Source organism: Charadrius vociferus, unplaced genomic scaffold (assembly GCF_000708025.1).
Source record: "Charadrius vociferus isolate BGI_N301 unplaced genomic scaffold, ASM70802v2 scaffold163, whole genome shotgun sequence".
NCBI classification, from domain to species: Eukaryota; Metazoa; Chordata; class Aves; order Charadriiformes; family Charadriidae; genus Charadrius; species Charadrius vociferus.
In genome coordinates, this window is record NW_009648332.1 from 20,482,430 (window position 1) to 20,499,142 (window position 16,713).

At 35.0% G+C, this 16,713-nt stretch overlaps 1 protein-coding gene across 1 annotated transcript in view; it reads left to right on the forward strand.

Moving 5' to 3' along the window:
• The window catches only part of KIF14 (kinesin family member 14), a 34,123-nt gene that overhangs the window by 11,553 nt on the left and 5,857 nt on the right, over positions 1–16,713 (forward strand). The window contains exons 11-29 of the mRNA XM_009884925.1: positions 169–316; positions 421–484; positions 702–886; positions 1,638–1,740; positions 1,994–2,154; positions 3,048–3,195; positions 3,926–4,078; positions 4,700–4,826; positions 5,425–5,518; positions 6,569–6,707; positions 7,485–7,585; positions 9,991–10,085; positions 10,822–11,043; positions 11,196–11,380; positions 12,015–12,173; positions 12,746–12,865; positions 15,352–15,426; positions 16,085–16,223; positions 16,359–16,695. Of these exons, the coding sequence (XP_009883227.1) occupies positions 169–316; positions 421–484; positions 702–886; positions 1,638–1,740; positions 1,994–2,154; positions 3,048–3,195; positions 3,926–4,078; positions 4,700–4,826; positions 5,425–5,518; positions 6,569–6,707; positions 7,485–7,585; positions 9,991–10,085; positions 10,822–11,043; positions 11,196–11,380; positions 12,015–12,173; positions 12,746–12,865; positions 15,352–15,426; positions 16,085–16,223; positions 16,359–16,695 (2,755 nt within the window). The remainder of the gene's footprint in view (positions 1–168; positions 317–420; positions 485–701; positions 887–1,637; positions 1,741–1,993; positions 2,155–3,047; positions 3,196–3,925; positions 4,079–4,699; positions 4,827–5,424; positions 5,519–6,568; positions 6,708–7,484; positions 7,586–9,990; positions 10,086–10,821; positions 11,044–11,195; positions 11,381–12,014; positions 12,174–12,745; positions 12,866–15,351; positions 15,427–16,084; positions 16,224–16,358; positions 16,696–16,713) is intronic.

The following is a 16,713-nucleotide window of genomic DNA, read 5'->3' on the forward strand; positions in this document are numbered from 1 at the left end:
TTTTTTAGCCAAACTTCAGATGGTATCTTAGGCTATCCTTGAAAACCTGGAACGGGGAAAGGTGTTTAATTAAATAAAAGGATTAATTTTCTAGTATTGTACTCAAATGTCTAAACCCTATTTTGTCTTAATTTTTTGTGTACTGTGTGTCTGGTTTGTCTAATGTAGAATTGAAAGCTGAAATTGAAAAACTGAAAGCAGCTCAGAAAAGTGCTCTAAACACTGATCCTGAAAAATACAGACGTTACTTGCAGGAAATAACATCTCTGAGGGTAAAATTGCACCAGCAGGAGAGGGATATGACAGAAATGCAAAGGTTGGGCAGTCATTAATGTCTTACTTAAAAATAGAAATTGTAAAATTTATATGCTGTAATTTTTCTCCTAATATGTTGTGTTATTTTCTCCTTGATATATTAAGGGCCTGGAAAGAAAAATTTGAACAAGCAGAAAAAAGGAAATTAGAAGATATAAAAGAATTGCAGGTACATTTTTCTTTCTTTACTTCGCTTTCTATAGGAGATAATACAGAAAATATAATACCAACAAGCCTTGCAGGAGAATTAGAATAGTTGTAAGATTTTGTTTTCTTAATACTATTCTTTTAACAGACTACTGTGACTTCTTAGAAAAAAATTAATATAGATATTTGAATGCACAAGGTAAATTATTTTTTATATGCAAAGCTCTCTTTTTATCTAGAAAGCAGGAATTGCATTCAAAATGGACAATCGTTTACCAAACCTTGTGAATCTCAATGAAGATCCTCAGCTTTCTGAGGTGCTGTTGTATATGATCAAAGAAGGTGAAACTACAGTTGGAAGGTGTACGCCAAATTCGAAACATGATATCCAGCTTTCTGGAGTGCTAATTGCTGATGACCATTGGTATGTAGTGTTCTTTCTATACTTGAAGTGAGAGTATGAAATATTTCTTCTCATCTTTCCCTTTCTTTTGGAGTCACTGTTTCTTCTGGCAGTAACAAAATATGGCTTTCTAACCAGGAAAATAATATTTAGGGATAGTTTTTGTAATGTTCAATGATTAAGATAACTTTTTTCTGTTACCTCTAGAAATCTGTTAACCAAGATAGTTTAGTTCCTTTGTTCACTTCATTCATGTACCAAAACTTTCTATTTATGCAGAAATGCTGGAGAAAGACCTGATGAAATGATGCTCTGTGAAAGCATTAAGTTCAATGGAAAAGTGAAATACCTTGACGGTCCTTTCTTAAAACTAAGGAGCAACTTGGCCGTATTGTAGAAATATTGTTTAAAGTACATTCCGTGCAATTGATCCCAGACAAAATGCTGGAAGAAACTTAACTAATCAATTACTAAAAACATGAAAGAAGTGGGTATGTTGGGAAATTAAGCATTATCAAAGAAATGCTGAGATGACACTGTATTGTAGTAACTTTTTAGCAGCAGATTCTTCTTGGATTTAAATATTGATTCTCTTCCAAAATATAGGTTGTCAGTCATTAATTATGTATGTTGTAACTAAATAGTATGAAGACAATCCACATCTGGAAAAACAATAACAGGACACTATCTAAAGCATGAATTTTAGTCTACTGAGAAACATCATTTGTAACTAACATGTGCTACTGATATTGCAAATATTTCTTGTTTTCAGTGTTATAAATAATACTGTTGGCAAAGTGAGTATTATTCCACGGAAAGGAGCAAAGACATACGTAAATGGGAAATGCATTTTAGACCCAACAGTTCTGCATCATGTAAGTAATTGCTGAGTAACATGTGCATGTGTGGATTTCTTAGCTTTGTTAATATTACAACTTCACACCGCCAGGTTTCTTAGAAGGCTCTGAAACTGTAAATATTTCTCTTCCTCATTGATTTCTAGCCCCACCTGTTATGTTTTAAGCAGTGTAAATTTGCTTATAAACCTAAAAGTTAAAGGAAGAACTTTTTTTTTTTTTTTCTTTTTCTTTTTTCTCCCCCCTACCCGCCCCGGCCATTTCCCAATAGGGTGATCGAGTGATCCTTGGGGGAGACCATTATTTCAGGTTTAATCATCCGGCAGAAGTTCAGAAAGTTAAGAGACCATCTGGTGGGACTGTGTTTTTGCATGATTGTCCAAAAGATTTTGAATTTGCAAAGAATGAGCTTCTTATTGCACAGAGAAAACAGTAAGTATTGTATCTTCTTATTCTAATAATAAATTCAGTTGTTAATGCAACTGTGCAGTAAGTTTTAAGAAATAGGAAACTTAAGGTTATTAATTATTTCACAATAAGGGAAAGTTGGAAAATAGCGAGGTTATTGTTAACTACGTTCATAAAGGAAACGGAAGTCCTAGACTTAACTGAAATGAAGGTATACCTCTAATCTAATTGTGTGTGATCACCACAATCTAGTCCAGTTGTCAAGAATGTAGACCACTATTGAAGAAACATGCTGCTTTGAGGAACTCTGGAGCTCAATATCTCTTCAGTTGCACTCCTCTCCAAGCACATGAGTCTGAAATTGACTTTGAGAGACTAGAGAGATTTAAAGCCTGAAAAACAAATGCCTTGCGAAAATGAGAAGAACCTGAAGTTATAACCCTGGTCTTCTGTGATGGCGGAGAATTTGAGAGATAGTGTTATTTGTGCTTGCTTCATTCCTGGGAGTTATTAAACTGCAACACTAATTGACTTAGCATTAAGTTGCAGAAAAATAAATTTTATTTAGTGAGCTTCTATTACAGTTCTTAATTTTGTGAAAGCTGCATAATAAAATAAGTATGGAAATCAAGTAGATTCTAAAATTCTGGAATGTCTTCCATCTTTACCAGTGTCTGTGTTCTCACTATGAAATAAAAAAATATCTAGGTAAAGTATAAAAGTTAAGTATAAGTATAAAAATAAAAAAAAAAAAAACAAAACAAAAAAACACCAAAAAAAACCCCAAAGCAGACCCTCATATTTTTACTGTTAAAACTGTAGGGTCCTGTCAAGATAGAAAAAAAGATTGAAATCTCTATGCAGTCTTTTAAGAGACTTAAGCCAGCATTCTAAATATATGATACTTCCATTTGTAGGCTTGAATCAGAAATTGAAGAGGCACGACTCAAAGCCAAGGAAGAAATGATGCAAAGTGTCCAAATTGCAAAAGAGATGGTTCAGCAAGAACTGACCTCACAAAAAGAAGCTTATGAAAGCAAAATAAAATTACTGGAAGCAGAGGTGGTAAGTTGCCATTACATTATCACATTAAACATATCAATAAAATAAAACAGAAGCCGTAGTAGGGGGTTTCTATTTGTTTGTTGGTTTGCTTTTTATTTGGGTTGGTTTTTTTTTTTTTTTGGTCTTGCATATGATAACAGTGTCTTAGGGAATGCTAATCCTCATTCTTCTTAAAAAAAATCAGCCTTACTAACACAAGAAATTATAAAGTAGGTATACCTGTCAGAATTTCAGAATTATTCTAGGGAAATTGGTTTATAGAATTAGCCAGGAACTAAAATGTTAATCCAGTGTGAATTTGATGAGGGTGTAACTTGTATGTGAAGAAAAATCCCTAAAAAAATCTAACTTTTTCTATGAGACTTTTAAATTACTATGGTGTTTTTAGTTAATATGGCTTTTTTTTTCTTCCAAGCTTGTATGCTGTGTTGTTGTTAGTCTTTTAAATACTTTTGCAATATATATAAGTCGACATAGAATAGTACATAACATATTCCATTGTTATTGTTGTTTTACTGTTATGTCTTAAACGGGCTATAGAAGACATAGCGTGAGGTTTGTGAATAGGGATATAACCTTTCATTGCTGACAATGGGCTGAGTAGTCCACTGGGGATGCATGTTTTAAATGTATTGAAGTGAAAATAAATCTTAATATCTGCCTAAGGGATGGATCAGAAATGCTGTAGAAGTGGTATGCCTCCTCTCATCTGTCCTTTTTTTTATATTAGAGAGAAGAATCTCGTAAGAAGCAAATCCAAGAACTGAATAACCAAAAAGCTGCAACTAAAATACAGGAGCTAGAGAAGGCAAAGCAAAATCTTGAGCTTGAACTGCACTTCAATAAGAAGCGTTTAGAAATGGAGACCTTGGCTACCAAGCAGGTAACTTAAAAAAAAAAAAAAAAAAAAAAAAAAAAGGCAAGCAGCTTCTGGGCAATAAACTGTAGCTTGTTTTGTGGGTTTTCTGTGTTGTGGGGTTTTTTTTAATAGTTGTAAATTACTTTGGAAGGTTTTTTCTTTTATTTGATCTTATGCAAAAGATGATAGAAAGGTTTTGTTTACACTCTGAATATGATATTGTATTAAATTTGGGAATAAACTAATGCTGATCTTATTTATGTAATGTGGACTGTTTTGTTTATGTACTGAACTCCAGTGACCATTGCCTGTGCTTAAAGTTATAACTCTAAGCAGTAATGTAAATAATGACTGTTTTTTGGCCAGTGTTCATATATGTGTGACTGCTGCAACAAATATGACAGATTTTTTTTTTTTGAAGTTGTTTCTTTTTAATTCCAGGATTTTTTCTTAAGCATGTCAATATCTAAGCAAAACCAGCAAACTGTCAAGAGTTTGAAGATGAAGGTTTTCACATCAATGTGGCAGATGGCCAATATAAATGTTATTCTGTTCTGAGAGTCCATAATTAAAGCAACAAAAATTTTTGCTTAAATCAACAGCATTAAGAGTTTGGGATTTTTTATTTTTTTTTTCTTCCTCCAGGCTCTAGAAGATCATACTATTCGTCACGCAAAGATACTTGAGGCTCTGGAAGCTGAGAAGCAGAAGATTGCTGAAGAAATACAAAGCCTTCAGAAGAATCGTGGAAGTGGGACTAAAACTATGACTAGTATGTATATACGTAATGTTGCAAGGGCAATGTTGACTTCTCTTTTGCTTGGTGGGCTTGGACTTGGTGGATATGGATCCAGAAGCTTTTTTTTCTTCCTCTAACACTTCTCTAATGATCCTAAACTATAAGAGCCTTTTGGCTGCTATGATCCTTTCCACTCATAAGCCATATATATCAGAGATAAAAGCTGTTTTAATCATGCTCCAGGTAGTTAGCTGGATACACGTGTAGTCTGTTTTTACCCTGATTACTTAGTTCTTCCCCTGTCCAGTTGAAATGGTGAGGCATTAATTCATTGGGGAAACCAGAGTAACAGAATTGATTCCCGTTAGTTTCCTATCTCAGATTAGTCTAATATATAGTGTCTGGTGTTATGCCTCTATTTCTGAAATACCCTTTACATGACCTTTTATAAAGGGTTCTCTTGGCTGCAAGAGTAATTTTTCCCCAATGTATGGGGAATTCACAGAACTGTGGTTTGCTAAATTGCATTCAAGCTTTCTGTTTGTGGTTTATTTATTTGCTTTTTTAACCTGAAGTTGTTGCATCACATTGTTTGATCCACTTAATGATTAAGTGCTGTATTCTTTATTAGTTCCACTTAACTGGAATTCTCTGAAGCTATCTGTGATGATCAAAGAGGCCAACACCATTAGTAATGAATTAGGGAAAAACACTGTTTTCTACAGGTTAGTATCTGAGTTAGTTAATTATAAAGTAGTATCTATAATGTGTGTGTATATGTATAAAAATTGGGGGGTGGATTCTGGATGCGTGATGAGCTCTTGTTTTTTTTTTTTTATGGCTTTATTAAATTGAACATGACAAATCACTTTTCCAAACTGGCTTTAGTTAAGTGTGTAGTTTATTCTTGTTAGTTTGAAATGTGAATTCCAGTTTGAATTTTAGATCAAGTCTTTAAAGGTACATCTACAACTAATTTTGGATCGAGTGTGCTTTGGAGGTGAATGTTCAGATGCCCATGTCCATCCTGCTTTGGTTCACATATTAAAGTGGTCCTAAAGCACACTAACTGCATTTCTTTTGGACAAAACTAAACCAGGGAATATGTGCCAGCCACTAGGAGGTCCTCAGTTCACAGGACCACAACAGAAGCAGTTCAAAGTAAAAACCTCAAAACATGTAAATTGGTGAATATTGAGTGCTTGGAACCAGTTGTTTCACTAAACAGACCTCTTGCTATGCTATGCTACTTGCTAGTTGTAGCTGAAGAGTGTTCTAGAAGTGGATCTGTATACTGGTGAGGTGTTCTTGGTGTGAGCAGAGATAATTAGTGGAGACGAAACTCCATATTGTTTCAAAAAAATGCTCCAGTAAATGCAGGTAAGCTAGGACTTTCTAATAGGTGTATGTATTACTGTGTTTTTCAGGTGTTTTCTTTTCACATCCTTCAACAAGAACTCTGCCAGTTTCTACTGGCATATATTCTGTAGCATATATTTGGTCCCAAGTTTCCTGAAAGCCAGGAATTTGTATGCTAGTGTCTCCTTCTACCTCTGAATGCAGGGATTCCCTTTTTCCTTTACATAAAAATAATTTCAATGGCTGCGGTAATCTATGTTTTGTGAGATACATGATGTCTCAAGCAACTTCTGTATTTATAATAAGATTATACAGAAAATAAAAATTTTATCTACAAGAATCTTATTTATTTTTGCAATATAAATAATGGTTTTTGTCTCTTCCTTTTTTTTTTTATAATTTTCTCAAATTCTTAGGCATGACAAAATCGATGATAAAACAGGAACAGTGTCTTCCGTTCAGGTGCAGGTTCGTAACATCAAACTGGGAATAGCAACTTTCTGGAGCCTGGAGAAATTTGAATGCAAACTAGCAGCAATGAAAGAACTCTATGAGGTCAGTAACAACTGAAGAAAAAACACTAATAATTAGTAATATCTTGTCAGACATAAGATTTTGATAATCTTACCTTTGAAAATCTTGGGATGTTTTTGTGATCTTAAACAATTGAACAGCCAGAAGAACCACAAAGCGATCCTTGTTTTACTACTTCACACTGTACACAAAACGACCTGAATAAAGTCATTGATTTCTGCTGTCTTTCTGTGTGATAGACAAATGTGTGTACATGTGTTTAATAAAAAATAGTCATGTCTTAGTGTTTGCATGCTCTAGAGCAAAACTTGACCTTTTAAAGGTATCACTTGAGTTTTCATTACTATGTTCTATCTGTTTTCCGTTGATTCTGGTAAGTTAATTTGCTACTGGTTGCTTTTGTCTGTATGTGCTTTAGGTTCTTCCATGGGAATTTTTTAAAGGCATTTTTCATCATTTTTGTTGAATAAACTGACAATTAAGATGCATATTAATTCCTTTTTCTAATTCCACTTTTAAATGGACAAACTGGGTATTTTTGTACTGCACCTCTCTAAATGTGCAGTACTTTATTTTGGAGCATATCATACTATCTTTTGTATTGAAGAGGAGGATGTAAAATAGAAGAAAGGGAGAAGTGGGAACAGTGCCTACATTTGATTCGGTATCCACAAAAAAAAGTGTATAATCATCAACTAAAATCTTTGTAATTACATAAAGGTAGACAATGGTTCCAGTGTTTCTTGCTCTATTTCTGTTTAACTCTCCTCCTCCCCTGTTTTTCTTTATTTTTCTCAGAGTCGTGATAGCAATAAAGCTGCTGATGTATTTTATGACCCTGCTGATGAGTGGGAACCTGACCTTTCAGATGCCTCTGTTTCCTCTCTTTCCAGAAGAAGGTGATACTAATTTGTAGCTCCTTCATCTGCACTTAAAGCAAAAAACAATTGCTGTAATTATGTAAGCATGCTTCTCTGCCATTAATGTAGTCTTTTATTTATTAATTCTTCTTTTACCTTATTATAATCTTAGAAATTAAATGAAAAGTTATGTATACATTTGTGAGGACGGGGGAAAGTTTAAACGAAATATGTTACCTTACTATGTTTTACTGCTTTCACTTCTGAAATGTGTGTTAGTATGCAACATGTTGCTAATAAAAATTGCATGCCCACTAAAGCAGTTTGGGGGATTAAACAGCAATATTTCTGAGGTCAGGCATAGCATATATATAATAGCATGTATGTCTGATTGGTGCCAGAGAGTTTTAAGTATGACTACTGACAACTAGCTGGAGGCAATTAAAGGCTGTTCTCAATTATTTCAGAAATGGATGCATTTGTCTGTAGCACAGGACTTTAAATTAACCTGCAGTGGTTATAGATAACCATGTATTTAATTAGTAACACAAGTGATGTTAAACAGGCACTTGGACATCTATTCCTATCCTTACTTACCCCATACACTGTGCCAGCTGATGTGTTGTTCTTTTCTGTTCATTCATTCTTTTATCTTTTTGTGGATGAGAAATAGGAAAAAAAGTTCCTCCAAACCCAGAAGTATACTTTATCAAAACATGTAAGGCTTTCTAAACTGTGCATCTAGATACCATCAGTGCAGACTGAAATGTGTAGTTTTAATGTTTTATTCATACTTCTATAATATGAAAGCATTGTTTTTCAGGACTAAATTGCAGCTGGTCTGAAACCTTGTATTTGAAGTTTTAGCCTTGTAGCAATATTTATAAGTGAATTGCAAACTTCTGCAAGTTGTAGCTTGTGAAGGAAATGCTAACAGATACTTAATTATAGCTTTGCTAGTGGGTAGCAGCTCATATGATTATTGTTATTCTGCTGTAAAGCAGGTCAGTTTATCTGGCTGTAAGTTTTGGAAAGCATTCCAGACCATTCCAAGTAAACAGAAGTTATCTGAGAAGAATGCATTGGATGAACAGTTTCTTTACTTTTAGTCTAAATACTGTTTTAATGATAGAATAAGGTTGGAGTACTTTTTTTTTTTTTTTAATCTGATGCTGCCTTCTGGACAGTATTATAATGTGTTGTCTTGAATCTCAGAAGTGTATTTTAAAATGCAACAATAGAAGCTGAACTGAACAAGAAAATGTACTGGAAAAGGGAAATGGGTGTTGCATGCATCATCGACAGCAGTTAACTGGTGTCAGTTGATCATGCTGGTGAAATAAATTGAATTCCACGTGCTGCTTCAAGGTTTGGTCCTTTTGATGCATAGTGTCATGAAGTATAAAGGAAAGGCTGTTCCAAAAGGGAAGGGCAGTTTGGGGCTGAATGTGACAACAGGGTAGACAAGACAGTGCCCTTGTGAAAGAGTTTAGCCCCACAGTACCTAAGTGAGGTGAGCAGAGTAGGTCTGGCGATGATGATCAGGGTCAGCCAACAGTCCAGATCCACAGGTAAATATGTAATGATGAGGCAGTGCTGAGGTTAAGTTGAGCAATCGGCTCAATGAGTCAGGATTTAGGTCCAGGGACAGTTTGTAGGGTCAGCGTGCAGTCCAGTGACTGCCTGGCGTGATCATCATGACAAGGTCCCAGGTCAAACTGAGAAGTCAAGTCTGCAGGTCCAGATCAATGGTGTACATGGCCAGGCACAGGTGTGGTTACAACACAACTTTGGTGTATGTCATGCAGGGTCAAGGCCAGGAGACTTGTCTTAAATGCAGCCTCAAGAAAAGCTGGGGAGCCCCTGTTGAGTCTTCTTCCAGCTGTTTGTTTAACAGCTTCAAGGCTGGTTGAGGCTTCTCAAACAATTCTCTTACCAAGAGCTGGCCTTGGGCACTGACAGCTAAGTACCCTGAGACAGGCCAGAGTAGCTAAGTTAGCTTGTCTGACTGACAGTGGAGAACTTAACAGAACATCTGCCTTCTACCAAGAAGAAAAGCAGTTCATTCTTTCCAACAAACAAGATCAAAAAAAGCCAACACGTCTGCCTTCTATGGTCCCAGTAGGTAGGAAAGAAATGTGTTTTGTCTCAAGTTCTAGATAATAATAATAATGCAGTAATAAACCAGTAGCTTAAAAATGGGAATGTGGAATGAAGATCCTGCTATAGTAGCAAGAACCTGAGGAAAGTAAGTAGGATCTAGCCTATGGGCTGTATTGTTTTGCTTTCACTCTGGTTTAGGTTTTGTGTTCCATTAATTGAAAGTAGATGTTTGTTTTGTTTGCCTCATGTCTGTTAATATTCATTGAACTCTCAGTGGGTGCTGGGGGGAGAGATTATTTTTTTAAGTTTTTTCTTGTTTTCACTCTATCATCCTTTCCTAGAAGTAGAAGTTTCATGAAGAACAAGAGAATTTCTGGATGTTTGTCTGAGATAAGATTGCAACCAATTCAGAATATACAGACTTCCTGCATACCAGGTACTTACTATATGATGGAACACACTTCATTTCATACTGAGAACTTGAAACTACTACATGTATAAAACATATCCGCTTCAAATAGTCATTAAAAAAGTGTGGGTTGGAGAACAAAATGAAAAATATCCTGTTTATATATCTTCAAGCTTATGATGTCAAGCTGTTAATGGTAGGGTTTTTTAAAAACTTCCTGACTAGCACTTATGACCCTTATTTAAGAAATTAACCTGACACACTACTCCGCTTAACTATGCGGGTTAACTGGAAAAAGTTGATCGTTCATCTAACAAATAGCCAGAGGCTGAATCCTGATATAATAATTTGGGGACTTTAAGTTGTTGCTATTCATTTTACTTACTGAGGTTCCCCAAGCTTTTTGTGAGATTTTACAATTATTTATTTATTTTCTGAAATACTAGAGGCTTCAGTCTTCCAAATATTTTTATGCATTCAGTTATTTTAGATTGGCTGGATTTCATTGTTTTCTGTGTCTGTAGATTTGATTGTTGAAAAAGATGTGTTCATGTTAAAGGATTTCTCTATGGAATTTGTCTTTGTACTAACTGGATCTAGAAACTATGTAGAATGTTGTATACGCATTTTTTCTGACTTGCTGTCTTGAGTAGTTAAAGATTGCTGTGAAGAAGCAATACAAAATAGTCATTGCAGAGACACGCTGACTGCTCACTCCTATGAAGAGTTTCTTGAATATATGTTTTGTGTTTACATCATATAGGTTCACGGAATAAGTCAAGCATACGTCCAAGCTTTTCTGAATCATTTCTCCCTGGAATTTGCAAAGAATCTATAAGTTCAGCTTTAGATTTACTGGAACAGAATGAGGAAGGAGGAAAGAGCATACCAGATAGTCTCCTAACTAATTTGTTTATAATTTTCTCTGGAGTTTCTGCCATTTTGAAAGCCTATGAAGAGCAAGATGAAGAATGTCAAGAAAACTGTAAGTTTCATTTTTGTAACAGTTTAAAGTAAACATTACTAATGACTTGTCTTTCAGATGCATAAGCATTCATATGTTTGCCTATCAGAAGAATTAAGATTCCTACTTTCGTATGCAAAGGAGACCTTCTGATAGATCTCTTTCTCTTGTAGTTTTCTCTCTTGATCATGCTGCTCAGTTCTACAGCATCAGAATTACCTCTGCTTTTGACCGGCTTGTGGTTCTAACCAAGCTCTGGCTTAACAATGTCCAAAAGTGCCCTGGATCTATAAAGGTTGATGAAGAAATAAAACAGGAAGTAAAGAATTTGGGAGGTTATTTACAGTTACTATTGCAGGTAAAGTATATTAGAGAATTAATCAGTGTGTAGAGGAGTTCTGTACATTAATGCAATATTTATTACAGACTTGTTTAAAAACTATGAAACATCCAATGTATATATGCAATGACAAATGGACACACCTAAGGAAGGTGAACAGCAAAGGGTGCATTTTTGCTGCCTAAACTGGTACTTCCATATGCTAGTTCAGAGTGACGCAGACCATTCTATGCCCCGTCCCTGACAATAGCATGGGTTCTTAAACATAAAAGGGGAAAATAAAAGACGCAGCAACAAGACCAAATGATAGTTTAGATTGTGAAGTGCTACTGTTTATACACTGGCCAGTAAATGGCCAATAAATATTAAATTAAAGATAAAGCAATGGCCAGTAAATATTATTCTTGTTCATGCTACAGCCTTGTGAAGAGTAATTTTTTTTAACTATGTAAGTGTAATGATATCATTCTTCCCTGTGGTTGCAAGGTATGGTCTTCTGGCTGTGGTAGATAAGCTATTTGAAGTAGGAATATGTAAAGCTGAAAACACGTCATGTTACTATGTACTGTAAACTCTTGCATTATAGAAAGTACGTGTGCTTTGACCGGAGATGCTTTCTAGCTTCAATGAATGGTATACCTTTATTTCTCAGGGATGTTCTTCAGATATATCCTCGATGGTAACAGAAGCATGGAGCAAAATAAACCAAACAGTAAAACAAACAATGAAATACATAGGACACTTGGCAGTAGTCACAAGAGCTGATATTTCCTTTTCTGAAGACAACAACATTCCTGCAACTAGTCAACAGGTGAAAAAAATGTTTATTAGAAATAGTGATTGGAAATAGTAATTTTAATGTTGACATCACATTTATTTTCAGTAACTGTGCTCAGAAGCAAACTGTTACATGCAACAGTTTGATCAACTTAATTAAATCTTTTCAGAGTTTATCTAATACTTAATTTTTACAGTGAAAATGGATATGTGTTAATACCATTGAATTTTTTTTTTTCCTTAAAAAAAACCCACACTTTAAATCTGTAAACATTCTATATATAAAGAGAAAGAAATACTATGCTTTTAGGATTCTGTCTGTGCTGAGATAGTGCAAATATACCTATTTCACTGAAATGCAATACTTATTTCAGTAATCTATGCTTACGTACGACATAACTTTCTTCAGATTTTTGAAAATTCTAGGAAAAGGAGGTTAACGTGATGAGCCCCTGTGGTCCAAGAATGACATGTTACTGAATAGACCAGCACTGAACAACTTGCTCAAAACAAAATTGCGTTTCTAGCCCACTACAGAAAATCTGTTTTCATTCAAGGCCATATCAATTCCTTTAATCATTATGTTTTGAACCTTTATTTTAAAAGGACTTTGTACGTGCCATTTACGATGGAGTAGGCTCAGGGCTGGAGTTTCTTATTGATACGGTACAGGGAAAAGCAAGAATGGTGCAGAAAGAACTTGTGAAACAACATCCACAAAATGAGGTGAGATGAAAGTAAAATTAAAAACTACTGCTGTATCTTAGAGGCACTCCTAGAGGCACCTTGATCATACCCTTTTGTTTTTCAGCAATTCTGTCTAGAAAGTTTATAGTAGGAATACAGTTATGATTAGTAACAGAGGCTTGAGATAGGTGGTAAGTGGGAATATTGACTACAATCTTGCAGAATTTTTTATAGCGTTTAGACTTTCACCCATATGTAGACTGAATGTTTAAGTGTATTTTATTTAGAATGGTTTCTCGGTGTATTGGAGGGCATTTCACAGTGTAACCATGACAGAGAGGGAGAGTATGAAAACGGGCACAAAGGAGGAAGTAGACCTTTTTGTTCAGTATACTCCTGTGAAGTTTTTTTTTTTGTAAAAAGATTGCATATTTAATAGGTAACACTATAATCCTGAAAGTTAATTGTTATTTTATATTGATAATAGTAATCACCTCTGCTATTACTACACTCAGTATTATTGTCACAAAGATTGTTAGAAAGTTTGAAGACTTCATTTTGTCATACATTGTTCTTACAGTCCTAGTCCCATACAGCATGCTATCTTCAATATTAATTTTAAGAGTTAGTCTTCTTGTGTGCTTAATGCTTGGGGTATGCGAAAGCACTTCCATGAATTGGACGCTTCAGAGGGAAGTTGGTTGACTAAAGTAGCTGTTAATTAGCACAGAAGTTAGAAATGTCCTGCTTGATTTTGTCATTCACAGAAATCATAGCTGACCTTCAAATACTTTACAGGTTGATAAGCAGCAGAGGTATTTTAATTTTAACAACTTCTTTATTACACTTCATAGGAAAGTTACACCAAATTATTTGTATTGTATTAATGAGTTGTTCCTGTCATCTTCCAAATTTATTGTAACGTGAAAAGGAATTGCATTGATGGGGAGCTTTTCTCTCTCATAAGACCTCAATTTAATTATTCTTGTAATTTTAAGATGAGATATTCCTTCTACCTCATAATAAACAGACATGTGCATGCTTCCACCCATCTACCCTACCCATGGTTTAGCAGTTACACTTTATCAAATTGATTAGGTTTGGGGTTGGTTCTTTTCAGTATGCTAAAGCCAGAGTTGTTCTTGGGAAGAGTTGCTTTTTCGTGAAACAAACATACTATTATTGGTGTGTCTAGTGTATTTTGACACTTAAAGCAGAACAGACTTCATTACGTGCTGAATTCAGTAGGTGGGTGGTTTGGGTTTTTTTGCCTGAAGGGTGTTGTGTGATTTTTTTGGTTTTTTTTAAGCTACAGTCTGTTATTTTCTGCTCTTATTTTGCTTATTATGAGGAAGATAATACTATAGGCAATTATGCAAAGTGGAGAATAAAGTATAAGGAATGAGCACCATAGTTAAAAATATTTCAGTGAATGTATGAAAATTGCAGTAGGCAAGCTAGAGTACCCCTTACAAATATGACACTTTCTTAGAGGGTGAGCTATTTTGACAGAAAGCCTGGCTGAATTCTAAAGAAATACTTTGGAAAGGTTGAAATGTTCTTCGGCAAGGTACTAGGTGTATATAGTGTATATGCTTCCTTTCAGTGTTGGGATATATAGGCTTGTTCTGCCACTTTTTCTCTGAATAAATATGTTTTGTACAGATACTGTGTAAGGCCAAAGGTAACAGTCTACCTGTGTCTGAGAAATCTTGTCTTCTGCCTCATGCGGTTTTATTTTTGTTCTATTTCTTCAAAGTTGAGAAATTTGCTGAACTGTGGCCAATAAGAAAATCTCCTTAATGAGCTGGAATATATAAAACACTTATTTCTCAAGAATTTGTTACTACTCAAAAATCTGTAATATGTGGCCTGTGATAAAAGGTTCAAATCAGTTGGAGTGGAGTGACAAATTGCTTGTCCCAAGAAAAGCAAAATGTTATTCCTCCTCTGTTTTTCACTGTTGTCATTCTTAATCCTACAGATAATAGTGAAACTGTCCAAAATTTTTATGTTCCTATCTGCTTGCTTAAGTCCCAAATGCTTCCTGTTTCCAGCAAAAGGAACTGCACAATCTGCTTTCCAGATACTGCTGTTCACTTGCAGCAGACTCCTATGTTATCTGCAGGATTCCTGTATATGCTTGTTGCTATGGAACTACTGTGAAGTCAGGGAGAGAACACCAGGATACTAAGTAAAAGATTACCCCTGCCACTTAGAATGACAGCGATGCAAAAATTACAGGACAATCTTTCTTTAGTGAATACTTACATTGGCTCATCCAATCCTCCTGTATTAAGGGGTTATTTAAGACCTTGCATATATAGTTAACAATGTTTTCCACTTTACCACTTAACATTTTATTTGAAAAAATTGCATATTATGTTGCAGCAAATGTTACTTCTGCTTTTGAGTATTTGTCTCATTAGCATGCCAGTGTTCATTGTTGCTCTTTTAAAATATTAACATAGTTTTTACTTTGTCTTGAGTCAAGTGTACAATATAATTAAAAGGTTTTTTTGTAGATTCAAAATCGAATAAAGGATAATGTTGTGGCATTAGCCAGATTCCTTGAAAATAACATCTCTTATTGCAGAAAGGTAAGAGAAACTTTCACCAAATGTCTGCTTTGAGGCGGGGGTTTAAATTTAAAGGATGCCTTTATTGAAGAAGAATTGAAACTACCTTCTGTATATTTACAATTGCATTATAACACTTCCTGTCTCCGTGGTATTCTTGTGACTGGAATGTTAACTTTTCCAGCTATTGCATTTCCACTCCAAACTATTAGATTTTAATTTTACTTAAAGTATTTCTGGAGGTGCTTGTACCTTACCTTCCTTCTTTTTGTGCTCATCATGAACAGCCTAACCACCTGTTTTGTCGTCTTTTAAGCTGAAAGCCTCAAGTTCACTAATGCTAGTGTAATTGTGTTACAACTACTGCACAAGTTTATGACCATAGTTATTGGCATTTTGAATTAAAAGCCAGGATAGATGATTTAATCTATTTTCTAAGAGCCAAACATTTTCTGGATTTTATAGTTCCATTTGGGTTGTGTTGTGGGTTTTGTTTTTTTTTTTTTTCTATCAACAATCTGCACTTTTTGGAGCTATCCTGGAGTTTGTAGCTTGGCATCACTCATTTTGTGTTTCAGCATTAGCCTGTTTTGTGTGACTGAATTCGTAATAGGCATGTTTAATAGTTAATATACTGTCATGTATTTGGTTCTTTTTAAATTGCTCTTTGCTAATACAGAAAGAAATAGAATCTCAATTACCAGAAGAAGAACATCTATATCGTGAAATAAAGAAAAGCACTAACATTGCTGTGAAATATTTGGAATTGGAGCAGTGCCTAGCTGAAGTCTGTCAAATTGTTTCTTCTACATTACAAGGTATTTAGCAGGGTTATTACCTGTCTTGATAGTAACCTGTGGACCACAGGACACCTGTAAAGCAAGAGGGTGGGAGGGCTACTTGGTCTTTCTTTGCAAAATGCTGCATTTGATTCTTCCTTTGTTTTTTCATAGGGTTGTACAGAAACACAAGCCCTCTCAGGAGCTTTGCAGAAAAGATTTCTATCATAGCTGGATATTTTAACAACTATTTCAGTTTATTTGCCTTGTCTTCTACTTCTGCAAATAATCCTATCCAGAAAACACCCGTGCCTTTTACGAACTTGGATGAACTGGACTCTCTGGTGGATTCCCTTATTATGAATTTTGAACTTGAACAAGGACAGCCATCACTGAAATCTCCAACTCTTTGTAATGAAACTGCTGAGGCTCAAGGAGGACAGGTTGAAACAGGTGAAGCTGAATTTGTTTGGAAACAGAAAGGAATTCCAAAACACACACTTAAGCTCCAGTCTTCACCTCCATTTCC